This window comes from Chiloscyllium plagiosum, unplaced genomic scaffold, assembly GCF_037043375.1.
Source record: "Chiloscyllium plagiosum isolate Xiang-an unplaced genomic scaffold, Cpla_swu_hap1 HiC_scaffold_126, whole genome shotgun sequence".
NCBI lineage: Eukaryota > Metazoa > Chordata > Chondrichthyes > Orectolobiformes > Hemiscylliidae > Chiloscyllium > Chiloscyllium plagiosum.
The window spans coordinates 1-17,835 of NW_028270265.1; the positions used below are offsets into that span (position 1 = coordinate 1).

At 52.8% G+C, this 17,835-nt stretch overlaps 1 protein-coding gene across 1 annotated transcript in view; it reads right to left on the minus strand.

Moving 5' to 3' along the window:
* Nucleotides 1-4: 4 nt before the first annotated feature.
* LOC122545597 (uncharacterized) overlaps nt 5-17,835 on the minus strand; it is a gene marked incomplete at its 3' end in the record, with an annotated part of 48,545 nt that continues 30,714 nt past the window's right edge. The window contains exon 2 of the mRNA XM_087985700.1: nt 5-654. Coding sequence (XP_087841826.1) covers nt 5-607 — 603 coding nt within the window. The remainder of the gene's footprint in view (nt 655-17,835) is intronic.

The window sequence follows — 17,835 nt, forward strand, 5'->3', positions numbered from 1 at the left end:
CGCAGTGCGGGCACTGGTAGGGCCGCTCGCCGGTGTGGGTGCGCCGGTGGCGGTTCAGCTCGCTGGAGGTGTAGAAGCGCTTGGCGCACAGCGGGCACTGGTAGGGCCGCTCGCCGGTGTGGTACCGCTGGTGGATCTCCAGCACCGCCAGCCGGCAGAAGCGCTTGCCGCACACCGCGCACTCGAAGGGCCGCTCGCCGGCGTGGGCCCGACGGTGCCGCACCAGGTCCCCGGTCACGCAGAAGAGCCGGTGGCAGAGCGGGCACTCCAGGGGGCCCTGCCCCCCGGCCGCCGCCCGGTGCTGCTGGTGTCGCCGCAGGTTGCTGGCCCGGTTGAAGCGGTTGCCGCACACCGCGCACTCGAAGGGCCGCTCGCCCGTGTGCACCCGCAGGTGGCGCTCCAGGTGGGAGCGGCAGCTGAAGCCCTTCTCGCACACCGCGCAGTGGCAGGGGGCGGGCGGCGCCGCCAACAGAGCAAAGGGCACCGCGCCCTCCTCATCCTCCTCCTCCTCCTCCTCGTCGCCTCCCGCCTGCAGCCTCTCTGCCGGAGTCTCCACCTCTCCCCCTTCCTCCTCCTCCTCCAGACGCTGCTCCCTCTCCGGCTCCATCTTCGATGCCCGAGCGCTGCCTCCCAGCGTCGAGCAGCCCCGTCCGCCTGCGAGAGGAGAGGAACCAGACGTGAGACTTCAGTCAGAGCCATCACTTTCAGTTCCGGTCGCTGTGTAACAGAGGGATCTGTGGGGTTCGAGTCCTTTAACAGTTGGATAAATGTCCCCGTTGATGGTGTTATGAACCTGTGGGTGGACTGTACCCTTTCCGAAAGTTAATAGCTAACACAACAACCTGACAGCACCAAATGTTCTGAACGACATACAACATAACCTTTTGGTCTCGCAGCTTGGACGTGGAGATGAACAGGGAGTTGTGTGTGTCCATATACACAGCTGGTTGCCCAGCAACTAAAACAAATTCAAATTCGGCCAGTTTAAATCGTACTCACCCCCCCAAAAAACGTACCAAACTCCAATCAAGTTTGAATTTAGTGGATTGATAATAATAAAAACCAACAACACAATCCGATAATTTGCGTGGGGAATAGGAGATCAAGGGAAAACGTGAACAGGAAATGACATCACCACAAACCCCAGGAGAAAGATATAAATAGAAAGCAGGAGACAACAGCTTCCCTTCACTTGGAGGTCGCCACTGATGATGTTACCGAGCCAGGTAATGAAACGTCTGGCTATTAAGCCTACAGCCCAGTGAGCAAACCTACACCCTAAACATGAACAGTTGGGGGGAGAACTGCCAAGTCATCAGCATTACTGAAAACACAGCTTTCTTAAAAAGGTACCTTCATCAATCAGTGACATGTGAAGCAGAAATCCCGAAGAAAGAGGGGAAAATTTGACCTCTAGCTGATTTTGAAATCTGAATATTTTCGGGAAATCTTAAATTGGGGGTTTTTAAAATCAGACTAGTATTATAGAAAAGATATGTGAGAGGAAGGAGTTGTAAATAGTTGTTCGTTAATTATTCTCTGTTCGACTTAAAGTAAAAATGTTGCAACTTTCATTTCTTAAAGTAGTTCTTGGCCCTTCGAATGTTCACAGATTAGCCGTACATCATTTCTGTGTTGCTGGATTAAATTAGGGGGCTTACCTGGTGTTATGACAATGGCAGGACTTTGAAAATCACTGATGAACCCCATTAGGGGTCTCAGTACAAGTCCACCGCTCCCTGAAAGTGGCCCTCGCAAGCAGAGGGGCATCGGTGGTCAGGGAGCCACGTGGAAGCTTTAGTCAGGCCGCACGTTACTGGGTTCGATTCTGGTCACCACATCGCAGGAGGGCGTGGCATGTTTTTGGAGGGGGCGCAGGAAAGGGCGACCAGGATTACAGGGCCAAAGGAGAGGCAGGAACGAACGCTCGGGCCGCTTTCTCTGGAGCGGCTGAGGGGAGACTCACAACGAGGGTGGCACAGCGGCTAGGTGGATGAGGGGAAAGCGGTTGATGTGGTGTACATGGGCTTCAGTAAGGCAGTTCGATAAGGTTCCCCACGGTAGGCTTTCGGACAACATACAGGAGGTTTGGGATTGAGGGTGATTTATCGGTTTGGATCAGAAATTGGCCTGCTGAAAGAAGACAGAGGGGGTGGTGGTTGATGGGAAATGTTAATCCTGGAGTCCAGTTACCGCATGGGTCGGTGTTGGGTCCACTGCTGTTCGTCATTTTGATAAATTACCTGGATGAGGGCGCAGAAGGGTGGGTTAGTAAATTTGCGGATGACACTAAGGTCGGTGGAGTTGTGGATAGTGACAAAGGATGTTGTAGGTTACAGAGGGACATCGATAAGCCGCAGAGCTGGGCTGAGAGGTGGCAAATGGAGTTTAATGGGGACAAGTGCGAGGTGATTCACTTTGGTCGGAGTAACCGCAATGCAGAGTACTGGGCTCATGGTAAGATTCTGGGTAGTGTAGATGAGCAGAGAGATCTCGGTGTCCATGTACACAGATCCCTGAAAGCTGCCACCCAGGTTGATAGGGTTGTTAAGAAGGCATATGGTGGGTTAGCTTTTATTGGTAGAGGGACTGAGTTTCGGAGCCATGAGGTCATGCTGCAGCTGTACAAAACTCTGGTGCGGCCCCACTTGGAGTAATGTGTACAGTTCTGTTTGCCGCATTACAGGAAGGATGTGGAAGCTTTGGAAAGGATGCAGAGGAGATTTACCGGGATGTTGCCTGGTCTTGGAGGGAGGGTCTTACGAGGAAAGGCTGAGGGACTTGAGGCTGTTTTCGTTAGAGAGAAGAAGGTTGAGCAGTGACTTAATTGAGACGTATAAGATAATCCGAGGGTTAGACAGGGTGGGCAGGGAGAGCCTTTTCCCCAGATGGTGATGGCTAGCACCAGGGGACATGGCTTTAAATTGAGGGGGTGATAGATACAGGACAGATGTCAGAGGTAGCGTCTTTACTCAGAGAGTAGGAGGGGCGTGGAACACACTGCCTACAACAGTAGTGGACACACCAACTCTCAGGGTATTTAAATGGGCATTGGATAGGCACATGGATGGGAATGGAATAGTGGGGGTTAGATGGGCTTCAGATTGGTTAGATTTGATTCCGTACAGTGTGAAAACAGGCCCTTCAGCCCAACTAGTCCACACCAACCCATTCCCCATATTTATCCCAGAGGAATACACTTAACGCTGTAGGTAATTTACCAATCCACCCTAACTGCACATCCCTGAACACTATGGGGTAAATTAGCATGGCCAATCCACCCTAACCTGCACATCCCTGAACACTATGGGGTAAATTAGCATGGCCAATCCACCCTAACCTGCACATCCCTGAGCACTATGGGTAATTTAGCATGGCCAATCCACCCTAACCTGCATATCCCTGAGCACTATGGGGTAATTTAGCATGGCCAATCCACCCTAACCTGTACATCCCTGAACACTATGGGTAATTTAGCATGGCCAATCCACCCTAACCTGTACATCCCTGAACACTATGGGTAATTTAGCATGGCCAATCGACCCTAACCTGTACATCCCTGAACACTATGGGTAATTTAGCATGGCCAATCCACCCTAACCTGTACATCCCTGAACACTATGGGTAATTTAGCATGGCCAATCCACCCTAACCTGCACATCCCAGGGCACTATGGGGTAATTTAGCATGGCCAATCCACCCTAACCTACACATCCCTGGGCACTATGGGTAATTTAGCATGGCCAATCCACCCTAACCTGCACATCCCTGAACACTATGGGTAATTTAGCATGGCCAATCCACCCTAACCTGCACATCCCTGAACACTATGGGTAATTTAGCATGGCCAATCCACCCTAACCTGCACATCCCTGAACACTATGGGTAATTTAGCACGGCCAATCCACCCTAACAGGTTAGGGTGGATGTGTAGGTTAGGGTGGATTGGCCATGCTAAATTACCCCATAGTGTTCAGGGATGTGAAGGTTACGGTGGATTGGCCATGCTAAATTACCCCATAGTGTTCAGGGATGTGCAGGTTAGGGTGGATTGGCCATGCTAAATTACCCATAGTGCCCAGGGATGTGCAGGTTAGGGTGGATTGGCCATGCTAAATTACCCATAGTGTCCAGGGATGTGCAGGTTAGGGTGGATTGACCATGCTAAATTACCCAAAGTGTTCAGGGATGTGCAGGTTAGGGTGGATTGGTCATGCTAAATTACCCCATAGTGTTCAGGGATGTGCAGGTTAGGGTGGATTGGCCATGCTAAATTACCCACAGTGCTCAGGGATGTGCAGGTTAGGGTGGATTGGCCATGCTAAATTACCCATAGTGTTCAGGGATGTGCAGGTTAGGGTGGATTGGCCATGCTAAATTACCCCATAGTGTTCAGGGATGTGCAGGTTAGTGTGGATTGGCCATGCTAAATTACCCCATAGTGTTCAGGGATGTGCAGGTTAGTGTGGATTGGCCATGCTAAATTACCCATAGTGTTCAGGGACGTGCAGGTTAGGGTGGATTGGCCATGCTAAATTACCCATAGTGCCCAGGGATGTGCAGGTTAGGGTGGATTGGCCATGCTAAATTACCCATAGTGTTCAGGGATGTGCAGGTTAGGGTGGATTGGCCATGCTAAATTACCCCATAGTGTTCAGGGATGTGTAGGTTAGGGTGGATTGGCCATGCTAAATTACCCATAGTGCTCAGGGATGTGTAGGTTAGGGTGGATTGGCCATGCTAAATTACCCATAGTGTTCAGGGATGTGTAGGTTAGGGTGGATTGGCCATGCTAAATTACCCCATAGTGTTCAGGGATGTGTAGGTTAGGGTGGATTGGCCATGCTAAATTACCCATAGTGTCCATGGATGTGTAGGTTAGGGTGGATTGGCCATGCTAAATTACCCCATAGTGTTCAGGGATGTGTAGGTTAGGGTGGATTGGCCATGTTAAATTACCCCATAGTGTTCAGGGATGTGCAGGTTAGGGTGGATTGGCCAAGCTAAATTACCCCATAGTGTTCAGGGATGTGCAGGTTAGGGTGGATTGGCCATGCTAAATTACCCATAGTGTTCAGGGATGTGTAGGTTAGATGCATCAGTCAGGGGTTAATGTAGAGTAATATGGGAGGGGAATGGGTCTGGGTGGGAGACTCTTCGGAGGGTCGGTGTGGACCTGTTGGGCCGAAGGGCCTGTTTCCGCACTGTCGGGATGCTATGATGATTTGCATAAAATTGAGAGATAGGATCGGCAGCCAGAATTAATCCCGCCCACTCAAGAGTCGAGATGTCGAACATACAGCGAGCATGCATTTCAATTGAGATGGGGGGTGAGGGGGGAGGCAACTGGAAAAGGAGACGCGAGGGGCAAGTTTTTAAAAACAGGGGGAAAGTGGTCAGAGTGTGAAACGCTCTGCCAAGGCGATGGTGGTGGGGACAGATACGATAGCGGAGATTAAGCGGCTTTTAGCTCGGCGTGTGAATGGGCAGGGGAAGGAGCGATGGGGACCAAGGGCTGGCAGAAGGGATTAGTTTAATATCGATGATAGTTTCGTGTTCTTAAAGGAGCCGTGACAGTGATTGACTGAATCAATCGATTCAGTCTGTGCCTGATGTAAGTGCGTCATTAATATCCCCCCCCCACCCATTCCCTGTGAAATATACCAGAGGCAGTGTCACACAGTGGGATACAGAGGGGAGGGGGATGCTCTGGGAGTCTCCATATTGACTCTGGTCCCCATGATGCCTTCAGGTTAAACACGGGCAAGGAACCCTCCCTCTGGTCCCCCCGCACCACCCTCCCTCGGCTGATGCCACCCCCTCTGCATGTAGACACACACTTGGAGGGCACAGAGTGTGCTCTGGGGGTGGCGCGGGGGGATTTCAGTGCCCACCACCAAGGGGTGGCTCAGGGACAGCAGCATTCCGGATCGAGCTGGTCGTGTCCGAAAGGACATCGCTGCTGGACTGGGGTCTGAGGCAGGTTGGGGTGTGGGGTGAGGGGGGAACCAACAGGAGGGAGAAACGCCCCTACCCTCATCCTCACCAACCAGCCGGCTGCAGATGTATCTGCCCATGACAGTATCGGTAAGAGTGACCACCGCACTGTCCTGATGGAGACAAAGTCCCACCTTCCCATTGAGAATCCCCTCCATCAGGTTGGGAGGCTCTATCCCCAATGGGACAGACTTCAAACAGACCCAGCAGCTCAAGACAGGGACATCCATGAGGTGCTGTGGGCCGTCAACAGCAGCAGAACGGTCCTCCAGCACAATCTGGAACCTCATGGCCCGGTATATCACCCCCCCTCCCCCCTCACCCATTACCGTCAAGCCAGGAGGTCAACCCTGGTTCAATGGAGAGTGCAGGAGGGCATGCTGGGAGCAGCACCAGGCAGGCCGGAGGATGTGGCGCCAATACACTCTCGGGAACCCCCTCCCTCAGGGCATTGTGGGTCTACCCACAGCACACTGACGTCAGCGGGTCAAGGGAGCTCAGCATCCCCCCCCACCCCTCCCCAACCACCTTCTCAAGGGGGGGGCAACTACGGACGGGGTAATCTATCCTGGGCCTCGTCAGTGAGACCCACAAATGAATAAAATAAGCTTGCAGATGACACAAAGCTGGGTGGGAGTGCTATGGGGAGAGAGCGGGGCAGTGGGATTAGTTTGGGGATTGATACAGGGATATGGGGAGAGTGCGGGGCAGTGGGATTAGTTTGGGGATTGATACAGGGATATGGGGAGAGAGCGGGGCAGTGGGATTAGTTTGGGGATTGATACAGGGATACAGGGAGAGAGCGGGGCAGTGGGATTAGTTTGGGGATTGATACAGGACTATGGGGAGAGAGTGGGGCAGTGGGATTAGTTTGGGGATTGATACAGGGATACGGGGAGAGAGCGGGGCAGTGGGATTAGTTTGGGGATTGATACAGGGTTATGGCGAGTGAGGGGCAGTGGGATTAGTTTGGGGATTGATACAGGGATACGGGGAGAGAGCGGGGCAGTGGGATTAGTTTGGGGATTGATACAGGGATACAGGGAGAGAGCGGGGCAGTGGGATTAGTTTGGGGATTGATACAGGACTATGGGGAGAGAGTGGGGCAGTGGGATTAGTTTGGGGATTGATACAGGGATACGGGGAGAGAGCGGGGCAGTGGGATTAGTTTGGGGATTGATACAGGGATACGGGGAGAGAATGGGGCAGTGGGATTAGTTTGGGGATTGATACAGGGTTATGGCGAGTGAGGGGCAGTGGGATTAGTTTGGGAATTGATACAGGGATACAGGGAGAGAGAGCGGGGCAGTGGGATTAGTTTGGGGATTGATACAGGGAGAGAGAGCGAGGGGCAGTGGGATTAGTTTGGGGATTGAGACAGGGTTATGGGGAGAGACTGGGGCAGTGGGATTAGTTTGGGGATTGATACAGGGATACGGGGAGAGAATCTGGCTGTGGGATTAGTTTGGGGATTGATACAGGGATACGGGGAGAGCGCGGGGCAGTGGGATTAGTTTGGGAATTGGTATAGGGATACGGGGAGAGAATGGGGCAGTGGGATTAGTTTGGGGATTGATACAGGGATACGGGGAGGGAGCGGAGCAGTGGGATTAGTTGGGGCATTGATACAGGGTTATGGGGAGAGACTGGGGCAGTGGGAATAGTTTGGGGATTGATACAGGCTTATGGGGAGAGCGCGGTGCAGTGGGGTTAGTTTGGGGATTGATACAGGGATACTGGGAGAGAGTGGGGTAGTGGGGTGGATTGGCCATGCTAAATTACCCATAGTGTTCAGGGATGTGTAGGTTAGGGTGGATTGGCCATGCTAAATTACCCCATAGTGTTCAGGGATGTGCAGGTTAGGGTGGAATGGTCATGCTAAATTACCCATAGTGTTCAGGGATGTGCAGGTTAGGGTGGATTGGCCATGCTAAATTACCCATAGTGTTCAGGGATGTGTAGGTTAGGGTGGATTGGCCATGCTAAATTACCCCATAGTGTTCAGGGATGTGCAGGTTAGGGTGGATTGGTCATGCTAAATTACCCATAGTGTTCAGGGATGTGCAGGTTAGGGTGGATTGGTCATGCTAAATTACCCATAGTGTTCAGGGATGTGCAGGTTAGGGTGGGTTGGCCATGCTAAATTACCCCATAGTGTTCAGGGGTGTGCTGGTTAGGGAATAATTTTGGGATTGAAACAGGGAAACGGGGAGAGAGTGGGGCAGTGGGATTAGTTTGGGGATTGATACAGGAATACAGGGAGAGAGTGGGGCAGTGGGATTAGTTTGGGGATTGATACAGGGATACGGGGAGAGAGTGGGGCAGTGGGATTAGTTTGGGAATTGATACAGGGATACGGGGAGAGAGCGGGGCAGTGGGATTAGTTTGGGGATTGATACAGGGATACGGGGAGAGCGGGGCAGTGGGATTAGTTTGGGGATTGATACAGGGATATGGGGAGAGACTGGGGCAGTGGGATAAGTTTGGGGATTGATACAGGGATATGGGGAGAGACTGGGGCAGTGGGATTAGTTTGGGGATTGATACAGGGATATGGGGAGAGAGCGGGGGCAGTGGGATTAGTTTGGGGATTGATACAGGAATATGGGGAGAGCGGGGCAGTGGGATTAGTTTGGGGATTGATACAGGGTTATGGGGAGAGACTGGGGCAGTGGGATTAGTTTGGGGATTGATACAGGGATATGGGGAGAGACTGGGACAGTGGGATTAGTTTGGGCATTGATACAGGGATATGGGGAGAGCGGGGCATTTGGATTAGTTTGGGGATTGATACAGGGATATGGGGAGAGAGTGGGGCAGTGGGATTAGTTTGGGGATTGATACAGGGATACGGGGAGAGAGCGGGGCAGTGGGATTAGTTTGGGGATTGATACAGGGATATGGGTAGAGAGTGGGGCAGTGGGATTAGTTTGGCGATTGATACAGGGATACAGGGAGAGTGGGGCAGTGGGATTAGTTTGGGGATTGATACAGCGATACAGGGAGAGAGTGGGGCAGTGGGATTAGTTTGGGGATTGATACAGCGATACAGGGAGAGAGTGGGTCAGTGGGATTAGTTTGGGGATTGATACAGGGATACGGGGAGAGAGCGGGGCAGTGGGATTAGTTTGGGGATTGATACAGGGATACGGGGAGAAAGTGGGGCAGTGGGATTAATTTGGGGATTGATACAGGGATATGGGGAGAGCGCGGGGCAGTGGGATTAGTTCGGGGATTGATACAGGGATATGGGGAGAGAGCGGAGCAGTGGGATTAGTTTGGGGATTGATACAGGGATACGGGGAGAGAGCGAGGCAGTGGGATTAGTTTGGGGATTGATACAGGGATATGGGGAGAGCAGGGGGCAGTGGGATTAGTTTGGGGATTGATACAGGAATACGGGGAGAGACCGGGGCAGTGGGATTAGTTTGGGGATTGATACAGGGATATGGGGAGAGAGAGCGGGGCAGTGGGATTAGTTTGGGGATTGATACAGGGATATGGGGAGAGCGGGGGGCAGTGGGATTAGTTTGGGGATTGATACAGGGATACGGGGAGAGTGCGAGGCAGTGGGATTAGTTTGGGGATTGATACAGGGATACGGGGAGAGAGAGCGGGGCAGTGGGATTAGTTTGGGGATTGATACAGGGAAACATGGAGAGAGTGGGGCAGTGGGATTAGTTTGGGGATTGATACAGGGATATTTGGAGAGAGTGGGGCAGTGGGATTAGTTTGGGGATTGATACAGGGATACGGGGAGAGCGCGGGGCAGTGGGATTAGTTTGGGGATTGATACAGGGATACGGGGAGAGAGCGGGGCAGTGGGATAAGTTTGGGGATTGATACAGGGAAACATGGAGAGAGTGGGGCAGTGGGATTAGTTTGGGGATTGATACAGGGATACGCGGAGAGCGCGGGGCAGTGGGATTAGTTTGGGGATTGATACAGGGAAACGGGCAGAGAGCGGGGCAGTGGGATAAGTTTGGGGATTTATACAGGGATACGGGGAGAGAGTGGGGCAGTGGGATTAGTTTGGGGATTGATACAGGGATACGGGGAGAGAGCGAGGCAGTGGGATTAGTTTGGGGATTGATACAGGGATACGGGGAGAGTGCGGGGCAGTGGGATTAGTTTGGCGATTGATACAGGGATATGGGGAGAGACTGGGGCAGTGGGATTAGTTTGTGGATTGATACAGGGATACGGGGAGAGAGCGGGGCAGTGGGATTAGTTTGGGGATTGATACAGGGATACGGGGAGAGAGCGGGGCAGTGGGATTAGTTTGGGGATTGATACAGGGATACGGGGAGAGAGCGGGGCAGTGGGATTAGTTTGGGGATTGATACAGGGAGAGTGGGGCAGTGGGATTAGTTTGGTGATTGAAACAGGGATACGGGGAGAGAGCGAGGCAGTGGGATTAGTTTGGGGATTGATACAGGGATACGGGGAGAGAGCGAGGCAGTGGGATTAGTTTGGGGGTTGATACAGGGAAACATGGAGAGAGTGGGGCAGTGGGATTAGTTTGGGGATTGATACAGGGATACGGGGAGAGAGCGGGGCAGTGGGATTAGTTTGGGGATTGATACAGGGATACGGGGAGAGAGCGGGGCAGTGGGATTAGTTTGGGGATTTATACAAGGAAACATGGAGAGAGTGGGGCAGTGGGATTAGTTTGGGGATTGATACAGGGATACGGGGAGAGAGTGGGGCAGTGGGATTAGTTTGGGGATTGATACAGGGATACAGGGAGAGAGTGGGGCAGTGGGATTAGTTTGGGGATTGATACAGGGATATGGGGAGAGAGCGGGGCTGTGGGATTAGTTTGGGAATTGATACAGGGATACGGGGAGAGCGTGGGGCAGTGTGATTAGTTTGGGGATTGATACAGGGATACAGGGAGGGAGCGGGGCAGTGGGATTAGTTTGGGGATTGATACAGGGATACGGGGAGAGAGCGGGGCAGTGGGATTAGTTTGGGGATTGATACAGGGAGAGTGGGGCAGTGGGATTAGTTTGGGGATTGATACAGGGATACGGGGAGAGAGCGGGGCAGTGGGATTAGTTTGGGGATTGATACAGGGATACGGGGAGAGTGGGGCAGTGGGATTAGTTTGGGGATTGATACAGGGATATGGGGTGAGAGTGGGGCAGTGGGATTAGTTTGGGGGTTGATACAGGGATACGCGGAGAGTGGGGCAGTGGGATTAGTTTGGGGATTGATACAGGGATATGGGGAGAGAGAGGGGCAGTGGGATTAGTTTGGGGATTGATACAGGGATACGTGGAGAGCGTGGGGCAGTGTGATTAGTTTGGGGATTGATACAGGAATACGGGGAGAGACCGGGGCAGTGGGATTAGTTTGGGGATTGATACAGGGATATGGGGAGAGAGCGGGGCAGTGGGATTAGTTTGGGGATTGGTACAGGGATATGGGGAGAGAGTGGGGCAGTGGGATTAGTTTGGGGATTGATACAGGGATACGGGGAGAGAGTGGGGCTGTGGGATTAGTTTGGGAATTGATACAGGGATACGGGGAGAGAGCGGGGCAATGGGATTAGTTTGGGGATTGATACAGGGATACGGGGAGAGAGTGGGGCTGTGGGATTAGTTTGGGAATTGATGCAGGGATATGGGGAGAGCGGGGCAGTGGGATTAGTTTGGGGATTTATACAAGGAAACATGGAGAGAGTGGGGCAGTGGGATTAGTTTGGGGATTGATACAGGGATACGGGGAGAGTGCGGGGCTGTGGGATTAGTTTGGGAATTGATGCAGGGATATGGGGAGAGCGGGGCAGTGGGATTAGTTTGGGGATTTATACAAGGAAACATGGAGAGAGTGGGCCAGTGGGATTAGTTTGGGGATTGATACAGGGATATGGGGAGAGACTGGGGCAGTGGGATTAGTTTGGGGATTGATACAGGGATATGGGGAGAGCGGGGCAGTGGGATTAGTTTGGGGATTGAGACCGGGATATGGGGAGAGACTGGGGCAGTGGGATTAGTTTGGGGAGTGATACAGGGATATGGGGAGAGACTGGGGCAGTGGGATTAGTTTGGGGATTGATACAGGGTTATGGGGAGAGACTGGGGCAGTGGGATTAGTTTGGGGATTGATACAGGGATATGGGGAGAGACTGGGGCAGTGGGATTAGTTTGGGCATTGATACAGGGATATGGGGAGAGCGGGGCATTTGGATTAGTTTGGGGATTGATACAGGGATATGGGGAGAGAGTGGGGCAGTGGGATTAGTTTGGGGATTGATACAGGGATACGGGGAGAGAGCGGGGCAGTGGGATTAGTTTGGGGATTGATACAGGGATACGGGGAGAGAGTGGGGAAGTGGGATTAGTTTGGGGATTGATACAGGGATACGGGGAGAGAGCGGGGCAGTGGGATTAGTTAGGGATTGATACAGGGATACGGGGAGAGACCGGGGCAGTGGGATTAGTTTGCGGATTGATACCGGGGTACAGGGAGAGAGCGGGACAGTGGGATTAGTTTGGGATTGATACAGGGACACGGGGAGAGAGCGCGGCAGTGGGATTAGTTTGGGGATTGATACAGGGATACGGGGAGAGAGTGGGGCAGTGGGATTAGTTTGGGGATTGATACAGGGATACGGGGAGAGACCGGGGCAGTGGGATTAGTTTGGGGATTGATACCGGGATACAGGGAGAGAGCGGGGCAGTGGGATTAGTTTGGGATTGATACAGGGACACGGGGAGAGAGCGGGGCAGTGGGATTAGTTTGGGGATTGATACAGGGATACGGGGAGAGAGCGAGGCAGTGGGATTAGTTTGGGAATTGATACAGGGACACGGGGAGAGAGCGGGACAGTGGGATTAGTTTAGGGATTGACACAAGATTATGGGGAGAAACTGGGGCAGTGGAATTAGTTTGGGGATTGATACAGGGATACAGGGAGAGAGCGGGACAGTGGGATTAGTTTGGGATTGATACAGGGTTATGGGGAGAAACTGGTGCAGTGGAATTAGTTTGGGAATTGATACAGGGATACGGGGAGAGAGCGGGGCAGTGGGATTAGTTTGGGGATTGATACAGGGATACGGGGAGATAGCGGGGCAGTGGGATTAGTTAGGGGATTGATACAGGGATATGGGGAGAGAGCGGGGCAGTGGGATTAGTTTGGGGATTGATACAGGGATACGGGGAGGGAGCGGGGCAGTGGGATTAGTTTGGGGATTGATACAGGGATATGGGGAGAGAGCGGGGCAGTGGGATTAGTTTGGGGATTGGTACAGGGATATGGGGAGAGAGCGGGGCAGTGGGATTAGTTTGGGGATTGATACAGGGATATGGGGAGAGAGCGGGGCAGTGGGATTAGTTTGGGGATTGATACAGGGATACGGGGACAGAGTGGGGCAGTGGGATTAGTTTGGGGATTGATACAGGGATACGGGGACAGAGTGGGGCAGTGGGATTAGTTTGGGGATTGATACAGGGATACGGGGACAGAGTGGCGCAGTGGGATTAGTTTGGGGATTGATACAGGGATACAGGGAGAGAGTGGGGCTGTGGGATTAGTTTGGGAATTGATACAGGGATACGGGGAGAGAGCGGGGCAGTGGGATTAGTTTGGGGATTGATACAGGGATACGGGGAGAGAGTGGGGCTGTGGGATTAGTTTGGGAATTGATACAGGGATACGGGGAGAGAGTCGGGCTGTGGGATTAGTTTGGGAATTGATACAGGGATATGGGGAGAGCGGGGCAGTGGGATTAGATTGGGGATTGATACAGGGATACGGGGAGAGTGCGGGGCAGTGTGATTAGTTTGGGGATTGATACAGGGATATGGGGAGAGACTGGGGCAGTGGGATTAGTTTGTGGATTGATACAGGGATATGGGGAGAGAGTGGGGCAGTGGGATTAGTTTGGGGATTGATACAGGGATATGGGGAGAGAGCGGGGCTGTGGGATTAGTTTGGGGATTGGTACAGGAATATGGGGAGAGAGTGGGGCAGTGGGATTAGTTGGGGATTGATACAGGGATATGGGGAGAGAGTGGGGCTGTGGGATTAGTTTGGGAATTGATACAGGGATATGGGGAGAGAGCGGGGCAGTGGGATTAGTTTGGGGATTTATACAAGGAAACATGGAGAGAGTGGGGCAGTGGGATTAGTTTGGGGATTGATACAGGGATACGGGGTGAGTGCGAGGCAGTGGGATTGGTTTGGGGATTGATACAGGGATATGGGGAGAGACTGGGGCAGTGGGATTAGTTTGTGGATTGATACAGGGATACGGGGAGAGAGCGGGGCAGTGGGATTAGTTTGGGGATTGATACAGGGATACGTGGAGAGAGTGGGGCAGTGGGATTAGTTTGGGGATTGATATAGGGATATGGGGAGAGAGCGGGGTTTTGGGATTAGTTTGGGAATTGATACAGGGATACGGGGAGAGAGAGCGGGGCAGTGGGATTAGTTTGGGGATTGATACAGGGAAACATGGAGAGAGAGGGGCAGTCGGATTAGTTTGGGGATTGATACAGGGATACGGGGAGAGAGAGCGGGGCAGTGGGATTAGTTCGGGGATTGATACAGGGATATGGGGAGAGAGCGGAGCAGTGGGATTAGTTTGGGGATTGATACAGGGATACGGGGAGAGAGCGAGGCAGTGGGATTAGTTTGGGGATTGATACAGGGATATGGGGAGAGCAGGGGGCAGTGGGATTAGTTTGGGGATTGATACAGGGATACGGGGAGAGTGCGAGGCAGTGGGATTAGTTTGGGGATTGATACAGCGATACAGGGAGAGAGTGGGGCAGTGGGATTAGTTTGGGGATTGATACAGGGATACGGGGAGAGTGCGAGGCAGTGGGATTAGTTTGGGGATTGATACAGGGAAACATGGAGAGAATGGGGCAGTAGGATTAGTTTGGGGATTGATACAGGGATACGGGGAGAGAGTGGGGCAGTGGGATTAGTTTGGGGATTGATACAGGGATACGGGGAGAGAGTGGGGCAGTCGGATTAGTTTGGGGATTGATACAGGGATACGGGGAGAGAGCGAGGTAGTGGGATTAGTTTGGGAATTGATACAGGGATACGGGGAGTGAGTGGGGCAGTGGGATTAGTTTGGGAATTGATACAGGGATATGGGGAGAGACTGGGGCAGTGGGATTAGTTTGTGGATTGATACAGGGATACGGGGAGAGAGCGGGGCAGTGGGATTAGTTTGGGGATTGATACAGGGATATGGGGAGAGAGCGGGGCTGTGGGATCAGTTTGGGAATTGATACAGGGATATGGGGAGAGAGAGGGGCAGTGGGATTAGTTTGGGGATTGATACAGGGATATGGGGAGAGAGAGGGGCAGTGGGATTAGTTTGGGGATTGATACAGGGATACGGGGAGAGCGTGGGGCAGTGTGATTAGTTTGGGGATTGATACAGGAATACGGGGAGAGACCGGGGCAGTGGGATTAGTTTGGGGATTGATACAGGGATATGGGGAGAGAGCGGGGCAGTGGGATTAGTTTGGGGATTGGTACAGGGATATGGGGAGAGAGTGGGGCAGTGGGATTAGTTTGGGGATTGATACAGGGATACGGGGAGAGAGTGGGGCTGTGGGATTAGTTTGGGAATTGATACAGGGATACGGGGAGAGAGCGGGGCAATGGGATTAGTTTGGGGATTGATACAGGGATACGGGGAGAGAGTGGGGCTGTGGGATTAGTTTGGGAATTGATGCAGGGATATGGGGAGAGCGGGGCAGTGGGATTAGTTTGGGGATTTATACAAGGAAACATGGAGAGAGTGGGGCAGTGGGATTAGTTTGGGGATTGATACAGGGATACGGGGAGAGTGCGGGGCTGTGGGATTAGTTTGGGAATTGATGCAGGGATATGGGGAGAGCGGGGCAGTGGGATTAGTTTGGGGATTTATACAAGGAAACATGGAGAGAGTGGGCCAGTGGGATTAGTTTGGGGATTGATACAGGGATATAGGGAGAGACTGGGGCAGTGGGATTAGTTTGGGGATTGATACAGGGATATGGGGAGAGCGGGGCAGTGGGATTAGTTTGGGGATTGAGACCGGGATATGGGGAGAGACTGGGGCAGTGGGATTAGTTTGGGGAGTGATACAGGGATATGGGGAGAGACTGGGGCAGTGGGATTAGTTTGGGGATTGATACAGGGTTATGGGGAGAGACTGGGGCAGTGGGATTAGTTTGGGGATTGATACAGGGATACGGGGAGAGAGCGGGGCAGTGGGATTAGTTTGGGGATTGATACAGGGATACGGGGAGAGAGTGGGGAAGTGGGATTAGTTTGGGGATTGATACAGGGATACGGGGAGAGAGCGGGGCAGTGGGATTAGTTAGGGATTGATTCAGGGATACGGGGAGAGACCGGGGCAGTGGGATTAGTTTGCGGATTGATACCGGGATACAGGGAGAGAGCGGGACAGTGGGATTAGTTCGGGATTGATACAGGGACACGGGGAGAGAGCGCGGCAGTGGGATTAGTTTGGGGATTGATACAGGGATACGGGGAGAGAGTGCGGCAGTGGGATTAGTTTGGGGATTGATACAGGGATACGGGGAGAGACCGGGGCAGTGGGATTAGTTTGGGGATTGATACCGGGATACAGGGAGAGAGCGGGGCAGTGGGATTAGTTTGGGATTGATACAGGGACACGGGGAGAGAGCGGGGCAGTGGGATTAGTTTGGGGATTGATACAGCGATACGGGGAGAGAGTGGGGCAGTGGGATTAGTTTGGGGATTGATACAGGGACACGGGGAGAGAGCGGGACAGTGGGATTAGTTTGGGGATTGACACAAGATTATGGGGAGAAACTGGGGCAGTGGAATTAGTTTGGGGATTGATACAGGGATACAGGGAGAGAGCGGGACAGTGGGATTAGTTTGGGATTGATACAGGGTTATGGGGAGAAACTGGTGCAGTGGAATTAGTTTGGGAATTGATACAGGGATACGGGGAGAGAGCGGGGCAGTGGGATTAGTTTGGGGATTGATACAGGGATACGGGGAGATAGCGGGGCAGTGGGATTAGTTTGGGGATTGATACAGGGATACGGGGAGGGAGCGGGGCAGTGGGATTAGTTTGGGGATTGATACAGGGATATGGGGAGAGAGCGGGGCAGTGGGATTAGTTTGGGGATTGGTACAGGGATATGGGGAGAGAGCGGGGCAGTGGGATTAGTTTGGGGATTGATACAGGGATATGGGGAGAGAGCGGGGCAGTGGGATTAGTTTGGGGATTGATACAGGGATACGGGGACAGAGTGGGGCAGTGGGATTAGTTTGGGGATTGATACAGGGATACGGGGACAGAGTGGGGCAGTGGGATTAGTTTGGGGATTGATACAGGGATACGGGGACAGAGTGGGGCAGTGGGATTAGTTTGGGGATTGATACAGGGATACAGGGAGAGAGTGGGGCTGTGGGATTAGTTTGGGATTGATACAGGGATATGGGGAGAGAGTGGGGCTGTGGGATTAGTTTGGGAATTGATACAGGGATATGGGGAGAGAGCGGGGTAGTGGGATTAGTTTGGGGATTTATACAAGGAAACATGGAGAGAGTGGGGCAGTGGGATTAGTTTGGGGATTGATACAGGGATACGGGGTGAGTGCGGGGCAGTGGGATTGGTTTGGGGATTGATACAGGGATATGGGGAGAGACTGGGGCAGTGGGATTAGTTTGGGGATTGATATAGGGATATGGGGAGAGAGCGGGGTTTTGGGATTAGTTTGGGAATTGATACAGGGATACGGGGAGAGAGAGCGGGGCAGTGGGATTAGTTTGGGGATTGATACAGGGAAACATGGAGAGAGTGGGGCAGTGGGATTAGT